General features: G+C 48.1%; 7 protein-coding genes across 7 annotated transcripts; 3 read left to right on the forward strand and 4 right to left on the reverse strand.

The window, feature by feature from the left end:
* Positions 1-465: 465 nt before the first annotated feature.
* On the reverse strand, positions 466-927 carry F5891DRAFT_577085 (uncharacterized protein). Its single transcript, XM_041372339.1, has one exon. It carries the CDS (start codon positions 752-754, stop codon positions 500-502), a length of 255 nt encoding a protein of 84 aa, XP_041222393.1. The 5' UTR covers positions 755-927; the 3' UTR covers positions 466-499.
* A 1,263-nt stretch (positions 928-2,190) lies between these two features.
* F5891DRAFT_577142 (uncharacterized protein) lies at positions 2,191-3,196 on the reverse strand. Its single transcript, XM_041372341.1, has 6 exons — positions 3,021-3,196; positions 2,744-2,959; positions 2,595-2,687; positions 2,472-2,542; positions 2,360-2,420; positions 2,191-2,310 (listed from the first exon to the last, which is right to left on the reverse strand). Exons 2-6 carry the CDS (start codon positions 2,882-2,884, stop codon positions 2,239-2,241), a joined length of 438 nt encoding a protein of 145 aa, XP_041222394.1. The 5' UTR covers positions 2,885-2,959; positions 3,021-3,196; the 3' UTR covers positions 2,191-2,238.
* A 38-nt stretch (positions 3,197-3,234) lies between these two features.
* F5891DRAFT_1052342 (uncharacterized protein) lies at positions 3,235-4,192 on the reverse strand. The gene is made up of 2 exons (XM_041362527.1): positions 3,938-4,192; positions 3,235-3,887 (listed from the first exon to the last, which is right to left on the reverse strand). The coding sequence occupies exons 1-2, from the start codon at positions 4,106-4,108 to the stop codon at positions 3,402-3,404; spliced, it is 657 nt and encodes a 218-aa protein (XP_041222395.1). The 5' UTR covers positions 4,109-4,192; the 3' UTR covers positions 3,235-3,401.
* A 2,081-nt stretch (positions 4,193-6,273) lies between these two features.
* F5891DRAFT_1113848 (uncharacterized protein) lies at positions 6,274-7,036 on the forward strand (the record flags this gene model as incomplete). Its single annotated transcript, XM_041363758.1, has 2 exons — positions 6,274-6,800; positions 6,852-7,036. Coding segments are annotated over exons 1-2 (567 nt in total), but the record flags the coding sequence as incomplete, so codon positions are not given.
* F5891DRAFT_1052349 (uncharacterized protein) lies at positions 7,021-9,398 on the forward strand. Its single transcript, XM_041362528.1, has 2 exons — positions 7,021-9,326; positions 9,382-9,398. Exon 1 carries the CDS (start codon positions 7,085-7,087, stop codon positions 9,236-9,238), a length of 2,154 nt encoding a protein of 717 aa, XP_041222397.1. The 5' UTR covers positions 7,021-7,084; the 3' UTR covers positions 9,239-9,326; positions 9,382-9,398.
* A 1,460-nt stretch (positions 9,399-10,858) lies between these two features.
* Positions 10,859-11,103, reverse strand: F5891DRAFT_1192716 (uncharacterized protein; the record flags this gene model as incomplete). The annotated part of the gene is made up of 2 exons (XM_041367638.1): positions 10,859-10,962; positions 11,013-11,103. The coding sequence occupies 2 exons, from the start codon at positions 11,101-11,103 to the stop codon at positions 10,859-10,861; spliced, it is 195 nt and encodes a 64-aa protein (XP_041222398.1).
* Positions 11,104-12,058: 955 nt separating this feature from the next.
* Positions 12,059-12,667, forward strand: F5891DRAFT_1052354 (uncharacterized protein). The gene has a single exon (XM_041362529.1). The coding sequence runs from the start codon at positions 12,121-12,123 to the stop codon at positions 12,595-12,597; it is 477 nt and encodes a 158-aa protein (XP_041222399.1). The 5' UTR covers positions 12,059-12,120; the 3' UTR covers positions 12,598-12,667.
* The last annotated feature ends 585 nt before the right edge of the window (positions 12,668-13,252 follow it).

The raw sequence follows: 13,252 nt of genomic DNA on the forward strand, positions 1-13,252 counted from the left end.
AAGACTACACATAGTCTCGCATAGTGACTCGCATGTCTTGAGGGAAATCACCACAGTAGGGCGCTTTCTGGTATATTGCATATACTTAATGATGGGGATGATAATCCTAGTGAAATAAAAATGACAGTCAGCTCCCGGCACGACGACATTAGGTGCCTCCTTCTGCAAGCTATTTATTCTCCAAACAGGTACAAGCTGCCGATTGCAGTTACTCGATCACAATATTTTATGGGCGGGCAAAATGAATGACTGCTCCTTGGCATATCAATCCCCGGGATGCGAAACATACAATAGCGGCCGTGCTGCGCAAGCATCGGAAATATGCTTTGTTTCGTCCTATGACTTGAAAGACATCATGATAATCAGATTATCTGTATACAAAATGCGAGGAGCGGCCCCCTTCGAATTACCCTTCTACAGCATCTGGTAATCAATCTTGTTCAGCTCAGGGTTTTGTGGTTGGTCACGGCGCTTCGAGGTATCGTCACCCGCAGCTGCATCAATTCGTCATGTACATCCGCGAGCACAGCATAGTAAATCTCACCTTATCACGATACAAACGTGGTATCCACGAACAGAAGCTATTCCAAATGGAAATTTCGAAAGGCAGGATAAGGATATCCATGCTATCATTGAATATTGAAGCTTGAAGAACGACTCCTTCTAATTTGGGTTCGTTCAGGCAGTGGCACGCTAATCCGCTGACGTCGAGTCTGTGCAAAATTGAAAATAATGCTAGAGATGGTGATTGCATTCATACTACTGTTCTCCGGGTTTATTGAAAGTCAATGATGACAATGAGCTGTCTTCATCGCGGTAAATATTCTTGTTGAGGTCTGTTGAGATAGTACGTAAGCAGTATTATGTACATGGTCTTGACTGATCAAATTGCCCCCATCGTGCGGCGGCGGCGGCAGACCACCTGGTAATGAAACACTTTGAAAGCTTTGAAGTTTTCCTGCACATATCTAAAGCTACGTCCCGACTAAGGAGCTAAAAATAGTGCCTTCGCGAGTCGTTGCTGAGCGCTGAGTGTTGTCACTCGCCTACCCGGTTTTTCGGAATCTCCACATATCCTAGATCTGTATCACCTTCAAGTCCAAGTTGTGGGTTGCTCGTACGTACGTTGTTGCACACTGCTTACTTGCACACCGAGTATTGATTCCCCGCTAGCTGCGAGTACAGAGTCATTACCAGGCCCCCGGGCTTATCGCTGGCAGGTGATGTGTACCCGGGTATGGTCCGTCTGATGGCAACTCACTATAGCGCTAAGCGGCTCACACAGAATGCGAGCGTCACGGTTAGCCTGCTTCGTCAAGAAGTTCAACGTTCAACCCTGGGGTTCAATGACCTCAATTGTACCTACAGCTGCATGCAGCAGCCTATTGAAGTATCTGCCCCAAGACCTATCCCAGGAAAACAAGACGTACCCGTCTTGACTCTCGATACGAGTAAATTTTTTCACTCAAGTGATACTTGTCCGAGAATGGGGCTGATACTTAGTAGGACATGCAACTTCAAGCAGAGCGTTGCCACCTACGAACCTTTTCACTTGGGCTTAGTGACGGCGTGGGCATGCACCTGCTTTCAAGTGGACTCAGCTGTAGTACATAATCACTTCGGCTTACTTATCCTACAAGTGAGTTGCCTCCCATCTCCCACCTGTTCGATAATGTGCGTTCTCGGCTGCGACTAACATCGCAACAATTGGTTGTATATAAAATGGATGTCTAAGTTCAGGCTTCATGCTTCAAGTTGGTACCAACGCTTTCCGTGTATCTTACCGAAAACGTTTCGTGCAGAGTCTATTCCACTTCGGCGCATTTTCTATAACCATTGCCGTCGCGGCAGTTACATTGCATTCCCTCTTCCTCAAGCCAATGTGGATCCTATGATTCACAAGTTGTTTGGAACCATCCTTACTCTTTATCTGACAGGCCTTCGTACCAACCCGTCGTCTCTATGCCATAGCTGCTGTTGGAATTGTGGTCGTGTATTTGAATGATTAGTGCTTGTAAATGCTTTGCTGGTCCTGTTAAGCAAACAACTGCTCAGTCCTCGCACTTTGTTCGTTTCCTGAAAAAAATCTCGCTGTCACAAGTTGAATAAATAGTTGTATCCACATAACAGCAGTGCGAGTAGATATCCTCTTTCCGATGCTCAAGAATACAGTTAGTCCATGGTCGGTGCTAATGATGTAAAGTCATTGTCGCCAGTGCTTTGTCTCCCTCTTCAGTGTCAGTTACCATCAACTGGCATGAACTGCCAAGCCTGGTTATCATAGAAGCTGATGGGAGGGGAGAGGATGATCTACCCCCTTGAGTACGTGCAATTTGTCAAGTTCATCAGATGAACTTACCTCAGTGTAGTTATTTCCGTCAGGCAGCTCCCAAACGAGCTCAGAGTTATGTGTCTGAATCCTGAAGGTGTTGTTTGAGCCGAAGAAGACACGACAAAGAAACAGAACTCGCTCATATTCCCCATCTTTCCTCTCGTGGAGTCTGAAAGTGGTTTCGATGGAGGATCCTATAACCCCAGAGCCCTTGATTTCCCCGTTGTCAAACACAGCTTGCTAAGTTGCTGGACGCACTCACATTGATTTCGCCAGAGACTCCAGCATAATTGTTGCCCGCGAGGTTGATGAATTGCACTAGACCCTGCTCTTCATCGACAACCTGCAGATTCCACTGCAGAGTCGAGTTCAGTGAGATCAGACACGCATATTTTCAATATCTGCACCAACCAGCATGTTCTGAGTGGATTCGTTGTAGATGTAACCGACGACAGGAGCACCGTCAGTGACATTGGCCCAGTGCAAATCGACATCTAGGGTGGAATATTGGATGTTGTAGATCACGTATGTGCCCGGAACTGGGATAGTCATGGTTGTGATGATGGTTTAGTAGGTGTAAGGGTTGGATGCGTTTCAACAAGAGCTCACTCGCTTGCGTCTTTTATACTTGTGTGTCAAGTTCATTCCGTCAGTCACTTTACTAGAGCCCGAAGAATCCGAGTAATACCATCGTAAGCGCTGCTTCCTCCGTGTCGCATACACTGAGCAGACCCTTTCACATTTCAAGTTGCGACTAGAGGAGGAATCCATGAAGCGAGTATTGCTTTCCTGTGATCGAGAAGCTTCTGATTTAGCAGACTACAGGCAGTCTGCGGTCCTTGGAAGATTGAGACAAGGTACGAGAATGAATGTATTCGGTCTATTCCCTGTCCTGAGTGTGATGATGGTCTGATGAGTAGTTTTGATCCGTGGTGAAGTGTATGAGAGATCATTGACTGACTTTGTTAGGTTTCTTTGGACCGGGAGATTCTCCCGTAGAACGCAAGGGCTTCTTCACCTTACGCTTTCGAGACTGTCAGGTTCACGATATCATGATACAGACCCTTCCTCAATTGTATGCTCTCAGTCCCAAACAAGCGCCTTTGTACGTGTCTGAAGATGCAACATGAGGGGCTACGTTGCGTCTTTCACCCACTTTACGTAGGTGGACAGCCTGCGTGCATGTAGGTAGCATAAGGGTAGCGTCTTGCGGGACTGGTGGGCATGCATGATTAATACAAATTCGATCGGGGGTTAGAAGGGTTCGAAAGGGTCTGAAGAGATGGGATGTATTCTTGTTCGAATCGGGGGATTTAAGAGGATAATGACCGGGATAGCCTATTCGATGAAACACCTTGAAGGGAACTCGGAGGGAAGTATGCTCGCACTGAGTCCTCGTTCGTGCATGAAGAAGGTATTTGGTGACTACTGTAAACACAGACGGTGGGTTATGGAACTCTAAACATAGTGTATTGTTAGCACCATAGTCGAGGACGCAGTGGACATCATGATAGTGACACCAGGGAAATTTGTGACAAATCCAGGCCGGCAATACCTAGTAGATTTGAATCGTAGTCGAACTTGAACAATATTGATATGTCGTACCTGTGTCATTCCACTCAATGGAGTGCAGCAGCAACACTCTCCTCGGACCATCATAGAAGATGTGGACACGTCAACTTCACCGCGTCCGCGACTCCTAGGACCCTCGGCTTTGTTTTGATGATCCTTCCCGTGAGGTTTTACAGACGAATTTCTCTTAATCCTCACATACATACCTTATAGCCGAATAGCCGGGCTCGTCGCTGTCAACGCCTGTCAACGTCGCTCTTGCACTTGTCTGTAAATTTTGCATTCCGTGGAGGCCTCACCGCGCTGATTCAGGCAATTTCTTCTTAGATGTCCCGCTTTCGAACGGATATTTTTCGGACTCCGATCTTGCATCTGTCTCTCTAACCGGTCCTCGTATTCTTCACGACGAGCACTCATGAGCACAAAGGCAAGGCGCACAACAGGAAGCTGCGCAAGAGCGCGTCGATGCTATTGTTCCCTTAGAGAATTCACCAGACAACTACCAGCACGGTGCAAAGTTGCCCGCCACAAAGTACACCAACAGGATCTCGGGATCACGCCGATGAAAGAAGAGAAAGAAGCTGGAACGAGCCCCAGCAAGATGATCTGAAAGTCAATTTGTACTATTTCTACCGCCAAAATAATGTGCGAACGACAAACCAAGGAGTCGGGGATGGGTGCTTGCGCACACCGTTACTGATATAAATGTTTGCCTCTGAATCTGATTAAACACCCTGCAACCCCCGAAAATGTACCTTTTGCATCTGCCCTGCATTTCTCATCTGGACATTCAATTCGACGGCTGGTCAAAAACTAGGCCCATGCAGAGTCAGGTCCCGCTGGGATATTAATGGCCGTCATGTTCCCTTTCAGGCGGGTCACTTCCGAATTTCTGATATGATCACGGTGTCGAAGATCGGATGCGCTGCTATGTATACACTTTTGCCATGATCAGGCTCTAGGCTTACCAAATGTTCAAGGTTCGAGGTTCTTCTCAAATTATGGATGATTGCACACGCTCACTGAAGTGTAGATTCTTGACCTGGGCGACTCTTCATCTATGAATTCAACCTCGCACCCGATATAACTCCGCTGGTGCTCACCTTGCAAGTAAATAGTACATAAATAATCACGACTGACGGAGAAAGAATGTTCGACAGTGGGCATCTGGCTTGTTTGCGCCGCTGGCTCCTCGGCCATCCGAACCGTACCAGTCTCTTCATCCCTCAAATTTCATTCCCTAGCTGATCTTGCGTAGGGTTAATAACTTGAAGGGGACCTAGGCTCATCGCACCATCCCATTGCAACAGATATGACACTGACGTGTTCAGGAGACTACGGTTGAATGTGCGCTGCCGAGGGCGAAATTTTTATGTAAAGCTGTTCAACGCGTACTCGGTACTCGGACACTCATCCACCTCCGACTAGCGTTGGACTCTCTCAGGAAAAGTGAAAGTCCAAGACTCCAGGATCTGGTCGGGGTAGTCTTTGAGTGACGACAACTTTCAAATCCAATCTGAGCAGTCTGTGGAAGACAAATACGGTGGAGTCTAATCTTGCGGCTGGCGTTATGGCGGAAACTTTAACAAGTTTCAGGGGAAGTGCGAGTAACAGTGCGCCCAAGCTCCAGCTGGTCCATGTCATGTCGAGGGGATGGCCTACATAACTAGCAGGTGAAGTTGGGATGCATCAGAAAAGGGGCAGAATGGCCAGTCAAGTTGAGCGTTGATGTACTACCCGCAGTGCCGCGTGCATCCGAGTCAATCTGAAGAGCGATTCTGGTCTGTCAACGAGGTCCAGTTTTTTTGGTGCGAACATTCATCTTCTGCCGTATCACTGAGGGTAGTGGTTGTCTACGCAAGATGGATTAGGATCGTGAGCGGCATGGTCTGACCGTCTGTGCTGCACATTGTATTATCAATGAGGTTTTTCTTCGGGCGTCCGCGGCGACACCAAGAAAGCGCACCTGATGATGAAGGCGGTAATGATGAAGGCTAATGTTGACGACTTCAAGTTGCGGGGCCGTCGTTAACGTAGTGGCTATCGTTGATTTTACACTAATTCAAATTGCGTTTTTTCACCACCTGTCACAGCCTGCCACGCGTCTTTCGGCCAGCACTAGATTTTAACACATGACCATGGTAATTTTTGATAGCACACCCGATGAATTCCCGAGTGCCATTCTAGGTGATGAGTCTTGTGCAATTTACTCTGAAGGTGTGCGAATATTAGGCTGAATGCTTTGCCTCTGAACATTATCTGATCTTGACGCCGATCAAACGCCGATGAGTCTAAAGCAATGAGCACTTGATGAGCACTCTGAGTCTTGACGGCATGAAAGGACTCAGGCCCAGGGACGTCCAACTGTTCAACGTCAAGATCGGCGGACCTTCTATATTTGGACTCAACTTATTCATTATATTTACGGATGCAAAACTTACTCAGCTCCTTCATCCTCCGAGGTTCCAAAGCTAACCGGTCGCTAACCTTTCGTCGCTCCTTTGGATTCAAACTATGGCAGATGTTACTGTGCTCGTTTCACCGACTCCACTCTATCCAAGACCTCAGTCTGCGCTTGGTTTCAGCCTGAATCTTGCTCGTCGCAGCCAGCCTGAATTAGCATCTCCAGTAATGGTTACTCTTGAGACAGCAGATCCCTCGACAGCACCTTCTTCGCCCGTCGAAGTGCGGACATTCGACGAAGCCTTACTTTTACCGCCAAAGCGTTCATTCAGAGGGCACAGAAACCAGTCAAGTAGTTCCCGTTCGCAGTCTGCCCCACCCGAACAGGTTTCTTTCTCTGAACCTGTCAAGGCTCCCACACGACACGTATTCTCTACGTTTCCAACTACATCTACATACACTCGTGAGCTTCCGCGACCAGCACCTCCTCTCTGTGAGTCTTCTTCTGTATACTTGTTTTCTGGCACTAATCTTTATTACACAGTCCGCCCAAGGACTTTTTGGCGCAAGACAAAGCGTTCAGGTGTCACAGGCGCATCCTATTCTCCCGCTTCCCATTTAGTTCGACGGTCCACCTTCATTGCCGCTGGCCTTTCCCTTGACGCACCTGCCGCTGACCTCAGTGCCCTTGGTGTAGAAAGCCGCGTCTCGGTGCTTGTCCTCGGCCCGGATCATATATTGCAGCTCTATCCCAGCATTGGCTGGTGAGCGTGCATAATGACAAGTGAACATACCCTACAATCGAGCGGAAGTGGGACTTTGACCCATTGGAATATCAATTATGCATACGCATATGGACGTCAGGATAACGGTCTTACCTCATCGTCGTATCCCGCTTCCTCTACACCTCTGGATTCAACTCCTTCAGACAGTCCTACCGATGTCGTTGCCCCCGCTTCAACCGAGACAGGCGCAAACATAGCTACCATCATTTCTATCACCTCCCTCCCTCCTCTAAATACCACTCTGCCTCACGATGTCACAAAACTTCCCTACCACCAGCATCTTGATGTCATCTTTCTAGCGCCGCTCTTTGCAGTGTTAGGTATTCTACTTGGAGTTGGTGCCGTGAGTCTATGGTGGAAGCTCAGACTCCTTGGCGATGCGGGTTCGGGCGTGTGTGGACTAGGTGGCAGAAAGACCGGTAACAGGAGGAGGATCAGTCTTGAACCTGGTCCAGCTTATACACCTGCGCCTCCTGATGAGGGCGACGGCGGTATCGATGCGGAAGGCTCCGGACCATACTCGACTCGCAACAGGAGCACAGAGGAAGTTACGCTCTTTGCAGCGGGCACACCCAGTAAAACTACGATACACGGCACACGATACCTCCTCCCCACGCACATGCGTGATCAAGTCACTATCGGTGGTACTGTGACCAAACCTTTCTGCACACCATTCCTTATAGGTGCCAGTCAGTTCAACTCAGCTGAGACTGCGGGCTCTGATCATGGTGACCCATTCACGGAAACGCATAGTGCTTCTCCTCGCGTATATGATGCAGAAAGGGCAGAAGCAGGCCAGTCTCGACGCAGCATGTTTCAGAGAATCTTAAATCGCTCGACCTTGGCTGATGGCAGACAATATGATGCGGTCAGGACGCACGATTTCTCCCCAAGTAACCACCCCCGCCTCAACTCAATCCCCACTTTAGCTATAAACATCAACCCTTTAAATACTATGAACAGTATGGCTCCCCATGGTGGAAGGAGCAGCGCGGTGGATGTTCCACTGCGATTGTTTGAGGGTGGTGCAGGAGGGGAGGTGCAACGGCCTGTGAGGGCGTGGTTAGAAACCCCCGAAGGGGCAGTTCAGACTCCTGGGGGCACGAGATATGGGAGCGGCGGGTCTTCCAAATACAAGGCCACTGGTGACCAGCATACTGATTATAAACCAATGTCAGAAACTCCACAGACCCCCGTCTCGAAAGTCAGTCAGTTCTGGACGCCTCGTTGGAAAAACAAAGCTGTGCCACCGCTCTCATCTCAATCCCCGGCTAAACCTTCTCCATCTCCACCGTGCATTGTACTATCTCCTTCACAATCTCCATCACCGATGCCGCGATGTGCTGTACCCACTTCGACGCGTGAAGTATCATCCAAAGAACGCAAGCAGCAGGACCTCCTTGAGACAAGAATGGAACCCAAGTCCAAATCGCTGGAGCGAAACACTTCGATTCCGCAAATCGACTCTTCCGTTCTCCCACGTAGCCCCCCGCTCTTGATGTCTCCCCCCCTCGAAGCCGCACTGCTCTTCACATCTACCTCATGTGGCGCGCTCAGTTTCGCCACGCTTGCGAATTTAAGCCCGAAGTTGGGCTCATGTTCTCCACCAATGTCCAAAGCAAAGGTCTTTGCAGGGCCTTATGACGGCCCCTTCAACTCAAAGTCCAAGACGAAGGCTGACCTGGGATCGCCCCAAGTTCTGAATGCTAATCAGAGTGCACGTGTTACTTCCCCTGACATTTCACTCTTCCCGCTCCCTTCTTCCTCTGCAAAAAAACTTAAGAAGCGCAAGAGTCAAAGTAGATCCAGGAAAGGGAAGCGGCAGGAGACGAGTAGAAGGACTGAGGCTTCACCGATGCTGCCGTTCCCCTCATATCCTGACCATCTCGTAAATGCGGGACAAAAGGCATCTGTTTCAGCGACTCTCACCTCGAGCACCTCGCAACCCACGATCTCGCCCACGCCCACTATGCTCGCAATTCTTGCTGCGACCCAGAGCTTGGAGCGCGTGAATGAGATCTTGATGAGAGGCTATAGTGAACGGGCACTTGGCGGTGGGGATATTGACGGCGAGGAGAGGATGTTGAGAGGGGGTGCTGTCGTTGCGGGTATTGAGGAGAGCTCAGAACATGGACGATATATGTAGGATGTATGAATTGTATCTACTTTTGCGTTTTTTGTTCAACCTCTTGTTAACTTGGCATCTAGCAGCTCGTATGACGACCTGTAGAAAGGTGAGTGATTTTTGTATGCCAAGTATCACTGGTGGCATTTGACGAAGTGAGGAAGATCACAGTATCTAGCTATGCAAGTCTTGCAGAGGCCAAACCGAGTGTTGACAGGACACTGAAGGCACGAGGCTTGGCGCCGCAAGCGTCCGCTTATTCTCCAAACAATCGCATTGACTCTGTGCGATTTTCCTTTCAATCGATCATCCCCGAACGAGTCATAATCGAATGATAGACAATTAATATCACGCATATGTAGTGTTCATCGGGGAACTATTTCATACAGATTTTGTGCTAATTCTGGTGGTCATCATAGTAAGTACAGATGGGTTATCTGTTGAACTAACCTCAATCAGTTTCTTGGTCTACCGAATAATCTCGTATTCATCGGTTTTAATTCTTTCGGCGAGAACAGACGGGCTCGAGGCAGTGTGGAGTTGAGCGCGCCTCAAAGCTCGCCCAAAGTTATTCCCTTTGATCTCATAACGATTTCTGCATGAGCGTGCCTCATAGTATATAATCGTGCTATAAGCTCCACAGAAACACCTAAAATCATTACCGTTGTTCTAAACTTTGATGCCCTTTGAGCAACCCACTCCATTGGTGGATAGCCACAAGCATGGTCTGTCGTACGCCGCAAAAGTGCTCGCCAGCTGTGTTGCAAGGCAGGTTACCACCAGGTTGTCGGACGCTAACTGTACATCTAGCTGCGGCCTGGATACAGTGTCAGCATTGTACGTGGTGATCTTGAGTCTCATGCTAGGCATCCTGATTGGTCGTGTCCTGGTTGACATCATATGCAATTTTGCAACCTGGAATGTACGTCAATTGGTGTCCAGTCACTCGTTCTCATTGGCGCCTACCTGATCCTTCTTGACTATCCTGCCACAAAAACGCAACTTGACTTACCCCTGCACGTGTAGAATCGACTTATGAACAACCTAGCATTCTAAACTGAAGTTGTGCCATTACCAAATGTATATTCATGAATGTAACGTGGGTGAACTTGCATGTTCGCAACTTTTTATCTGAAGTGTTGTGTCACCTGGTCTTCAGGACCACGCAGCGGTTCATATTGATAGGATGCGAGGAACATGCACTCTCCCCTATTAGGTCCATTCAAAAGATATGGTTGTCTTCAGATGAGAACCAGTTAACACTGAGCAAGCTACAATTGATATACCATCTCTCATTTTAGACGGGAACTGAGAACGAGCTGAACAATGCAACATGCAATGTCATCAAATGATACCTTAGTGGCAACAACGCTAGATCTGTAGTTGAGTCAAAAAGAGCGCGTAAAAACCACAAGGATTCTATTATAGTACACATGCATCCAGAAAACAAGCGATTAGATAAGAGTTTTAGATATGTAGATGTACAGGGAAGGTAAGGTTGCGACGATGCGGGACCTAGTACAATTGATGATTTGCACAAAAAATAAAACATACGGCTATAACTCACCTGTTAGAATCTGTGGTCAAGTTCGCTGGTAATGGCGGTATTTTAATTCATCGGTATCAAGTTCCTCCACGAGCCTAGCCACAGGGCCCGTACGTGCTTTCGTTGTAATCATTTTGGTAGGGTTCGGGGTCAAAATCCTCGCGTTTCTCCACGTTTGGTAGAAGGTCTGCGCGTTTACCTAGCAGCAAGTCACACCTCCGCATGGTGATGAAAGATTTGAATACTCACAGGCACGTTTCGCGATGGCTGCTTGCATAGGGAGCGCTGTGGCAAGAACCACGATATATGCGAGTGCGCTGAGGACAAGAGAAAGCTTCATGTTTGAGTTGAGAGGAGCGCCTGCATTGGAATCTTTTATGCCTTTTCGCAGGTTGATTCATACCTGAATGGGCGGAACTTTGATGAAAGTGTCCTCATGCAATCCGCAGCATATACCAGTCTTTGTTTGGTACCTCGGAGAGGCACGAAATCAATGTGGCAAGCAAGATGATTTCTATTCTTGCATCAGCGTTTAATGTAACGCAACCTGTGCTTGTAGCATGTAGTCAAAAATATACTTGTTTGACACTGCGCTACAGGCTTTCCACACCCTGGACCACACTCTACCGTACCGCCCTATCAATTAGACCTTCGCGCGGAAGTCACTTCCGCACACCCAACCTGTTGTTAGGTCTTTGTTGTTCTTTGAGTCGTACCTGAAGGCGGTCGGAACAGAACTTGTTTCAAGTTGCTCCCTGACCGGGACCGCCACACCCTCGTGTTGAGTTCTTCATTCCAGCAAGAGCGGTAATTAAAGCTATCACGTTCTCCGCATTTACACAAGCTTGATCCCTGCAATCAGAAACTGGTCGTTGCAATTGTTGTTGTCAAGAAGACCTTGATGCCGATATACTGCAGCAAGATCCATTGAGGGTGCTGGACCCAGAGAGAGCCTAAAATTAGCATCGTCAAATGCAGTGAATGCGATAGTGTTTATAATGGGATGATAAGAGATGCCTCGAGGACTGCGCAGTTGGACTTACGTCATATCGATTTAAATTCATAGTCCGCATCCTCGATGACTGCCGCAAGTCCCAGTAGTGATCTTATACCTACCTATCGTCAACAATCAGCAATCAGCAACCAGGGCTCGACTTTCCTTCTAGCAACGTGACCATTCGATGCCCTCAAAGAAAGATCGAAGAAACTGATCAAGCTGGACCAGCCGTTTACTAGCGGCACTTTTTCGTCAATTCATGCCAGAGGAGGCTCCTTCTGAACTCCCCCGCCTACTATTCGACAGCGACCCTAGACTGGGTGGTAGTGTGCCAATCACAAATCGGTATTTGTGTGGTGGATGATAGGCCCGATAATCGCTACCTCGCGTATTCGCTCAGTCATATTGATCACTGCATTGGAATGCACTGATAGCGCCGAACATGAATTTCTTTTATTCTATTTCAGATATTCGACCTCTTCAGCCGAAGCTGTCGTATTCTCAGATCGCACTGTGGAACGAGGTAATGGCTCTAGGCCGATGAGGGAGATGGAGAGATTATTCCTGATGATTATTTTCCCCATCTCCCTCATCGAAAGAAGTTATGTACGCTCACATTTTGTCCATCTTCTGCACATTCAGTGCTCTACGTGGCCGCTCTGCTATGCCTCGTCCATCAACAAGCCCTTACTTATCAATTGTACGAGAAGCAGTGTTATCGCGGAATCTGTGTGGATGAGCCTGAGCCTGATTCTGAGGGAAAAACTTCTTCAAGAAATTCTTCTCTCAGAATCAAGAATCATGCAAAGATCACAATCCAGCTACTCATCACTGTAGAGTCGCAATGTTAGGACTGTCACCTGCAACCGTCGAGGCTGTTTGTGCGACTTATCCGCCAGAGTGGCAGAAGACGGTGGATAAGTTCACACAGGTAAAATAGTGCCGCGAAATGGAATTCCTAGCAGGCTATTCTTATCGTGGTGTTCATTCATGGATGGTAATGTTTTCTCAGAGTCGACTTCGCGGAAGGGCTATTCTTAGAAAATATGCCTTGACACTACTTTGTCTTTCGGCAGCGAGCTGTAGATGAGCGGGTTCGCCGAGTACAGGTGCGCTACTTATTCTCAACAAACATGTTTTTCGTTTGTTGATAGTTTGTCGGCAGCAAGCTGCAGATGAACAGGTTCGACGAGTACAAGTGGGTTACTTATTTTCAGCCATGTGTTTCTTTGTTGATGGTCTTTTGGCAGCGGACCGCGGACGAGGAGGGTGGAACAACTGCTGTTTGATTCAGAATGTCTTGCAGCCTTACTTGAGCTCCTTCATTCTTTGGCACATTTACCTAAATGATAGTCTCGCTTTGCAGTTCACCTCTGTAATAACTATGGTGACTCAGTTCCGCAATACTGATCTATAGATTCTAACCGTATTGACATGGGTCACAGTGAATTAGGCCGTGATGAGGATGCCTGGGATGGAATGCGGAACTCGT

Source organism: Suillus fuscotomentosus (genome assembly GCF_016647785.1).
Source record: "Suillus fuscotomentosus strain FC203 chromosome Unknown F5891scaffold_52, whole genome shotgun sequence".
Lineage (NCBI taxonomy): Eukaryota > Fungi > Basidiomycota > Agaricomycetes > Boletales > Suillaceae > Suillus > Suillus fuscotomentosus.

Bases quoted from the DNA above. Each gene is read 5' to 3' on its own strand.
- F5891DRAFT_577085 (XM_041372339.1), bottom strand. From the start codon at position 754: ATGCAATCACCATCTCTAGCATTATTTTCAATTTTGCACAGACTCGAC.
- F5891DRAFT_1052354 (XM_041362529.1), top strand. From the start codon at position 12,121: ATGATAGGCCCGATAATCGCTACCTCGCGTATTCGCTCAGTCATATTG.
- F5891DRAFT_577142 (XM_041372341.1), bottom strand. From the start codon at position 2,884: ATGACTATCCCAGTTCCGGGCACATACGTGATCTACAACATCCAATAT. The intron at 2,688-2,743 runs GTTGGTGCAGAT...TCGACTCTGCAG, and splicing joins AATCCACTCAGAACATGCTG to TGGAATCTGCAGGTTGTCGA. The intron at 2,311-2,359 runs GTAAGTTCATCT...TCAAGGGGGTAG, and splicing joins ACGGAAATAACTACACTGAG to ATCATCCTCTCCCCTCCCAT.
- F5891DRAFT_1052349 (XM_041362528.1), top strand. From the start codon at position 7,085: ATGACAAGTGAACATACCCTACAATCGAGCGGAAGTGGGACTTTGACC.
- F5891DRAFT_1052342 (XM_041362527.1), bottom strand. From the start codon at position 4,108: ATGTATGTGAGGATTAAGAGAAATTCGTCTGTAAAACCTCACGGGAAG. The intron at 3,888-3,937 runs GTACGACATATC...CAAATCTACTAG, and splicing joins CATTGAGTGGAATGACACAG to GTATTGCCGGCCTGGATTTG.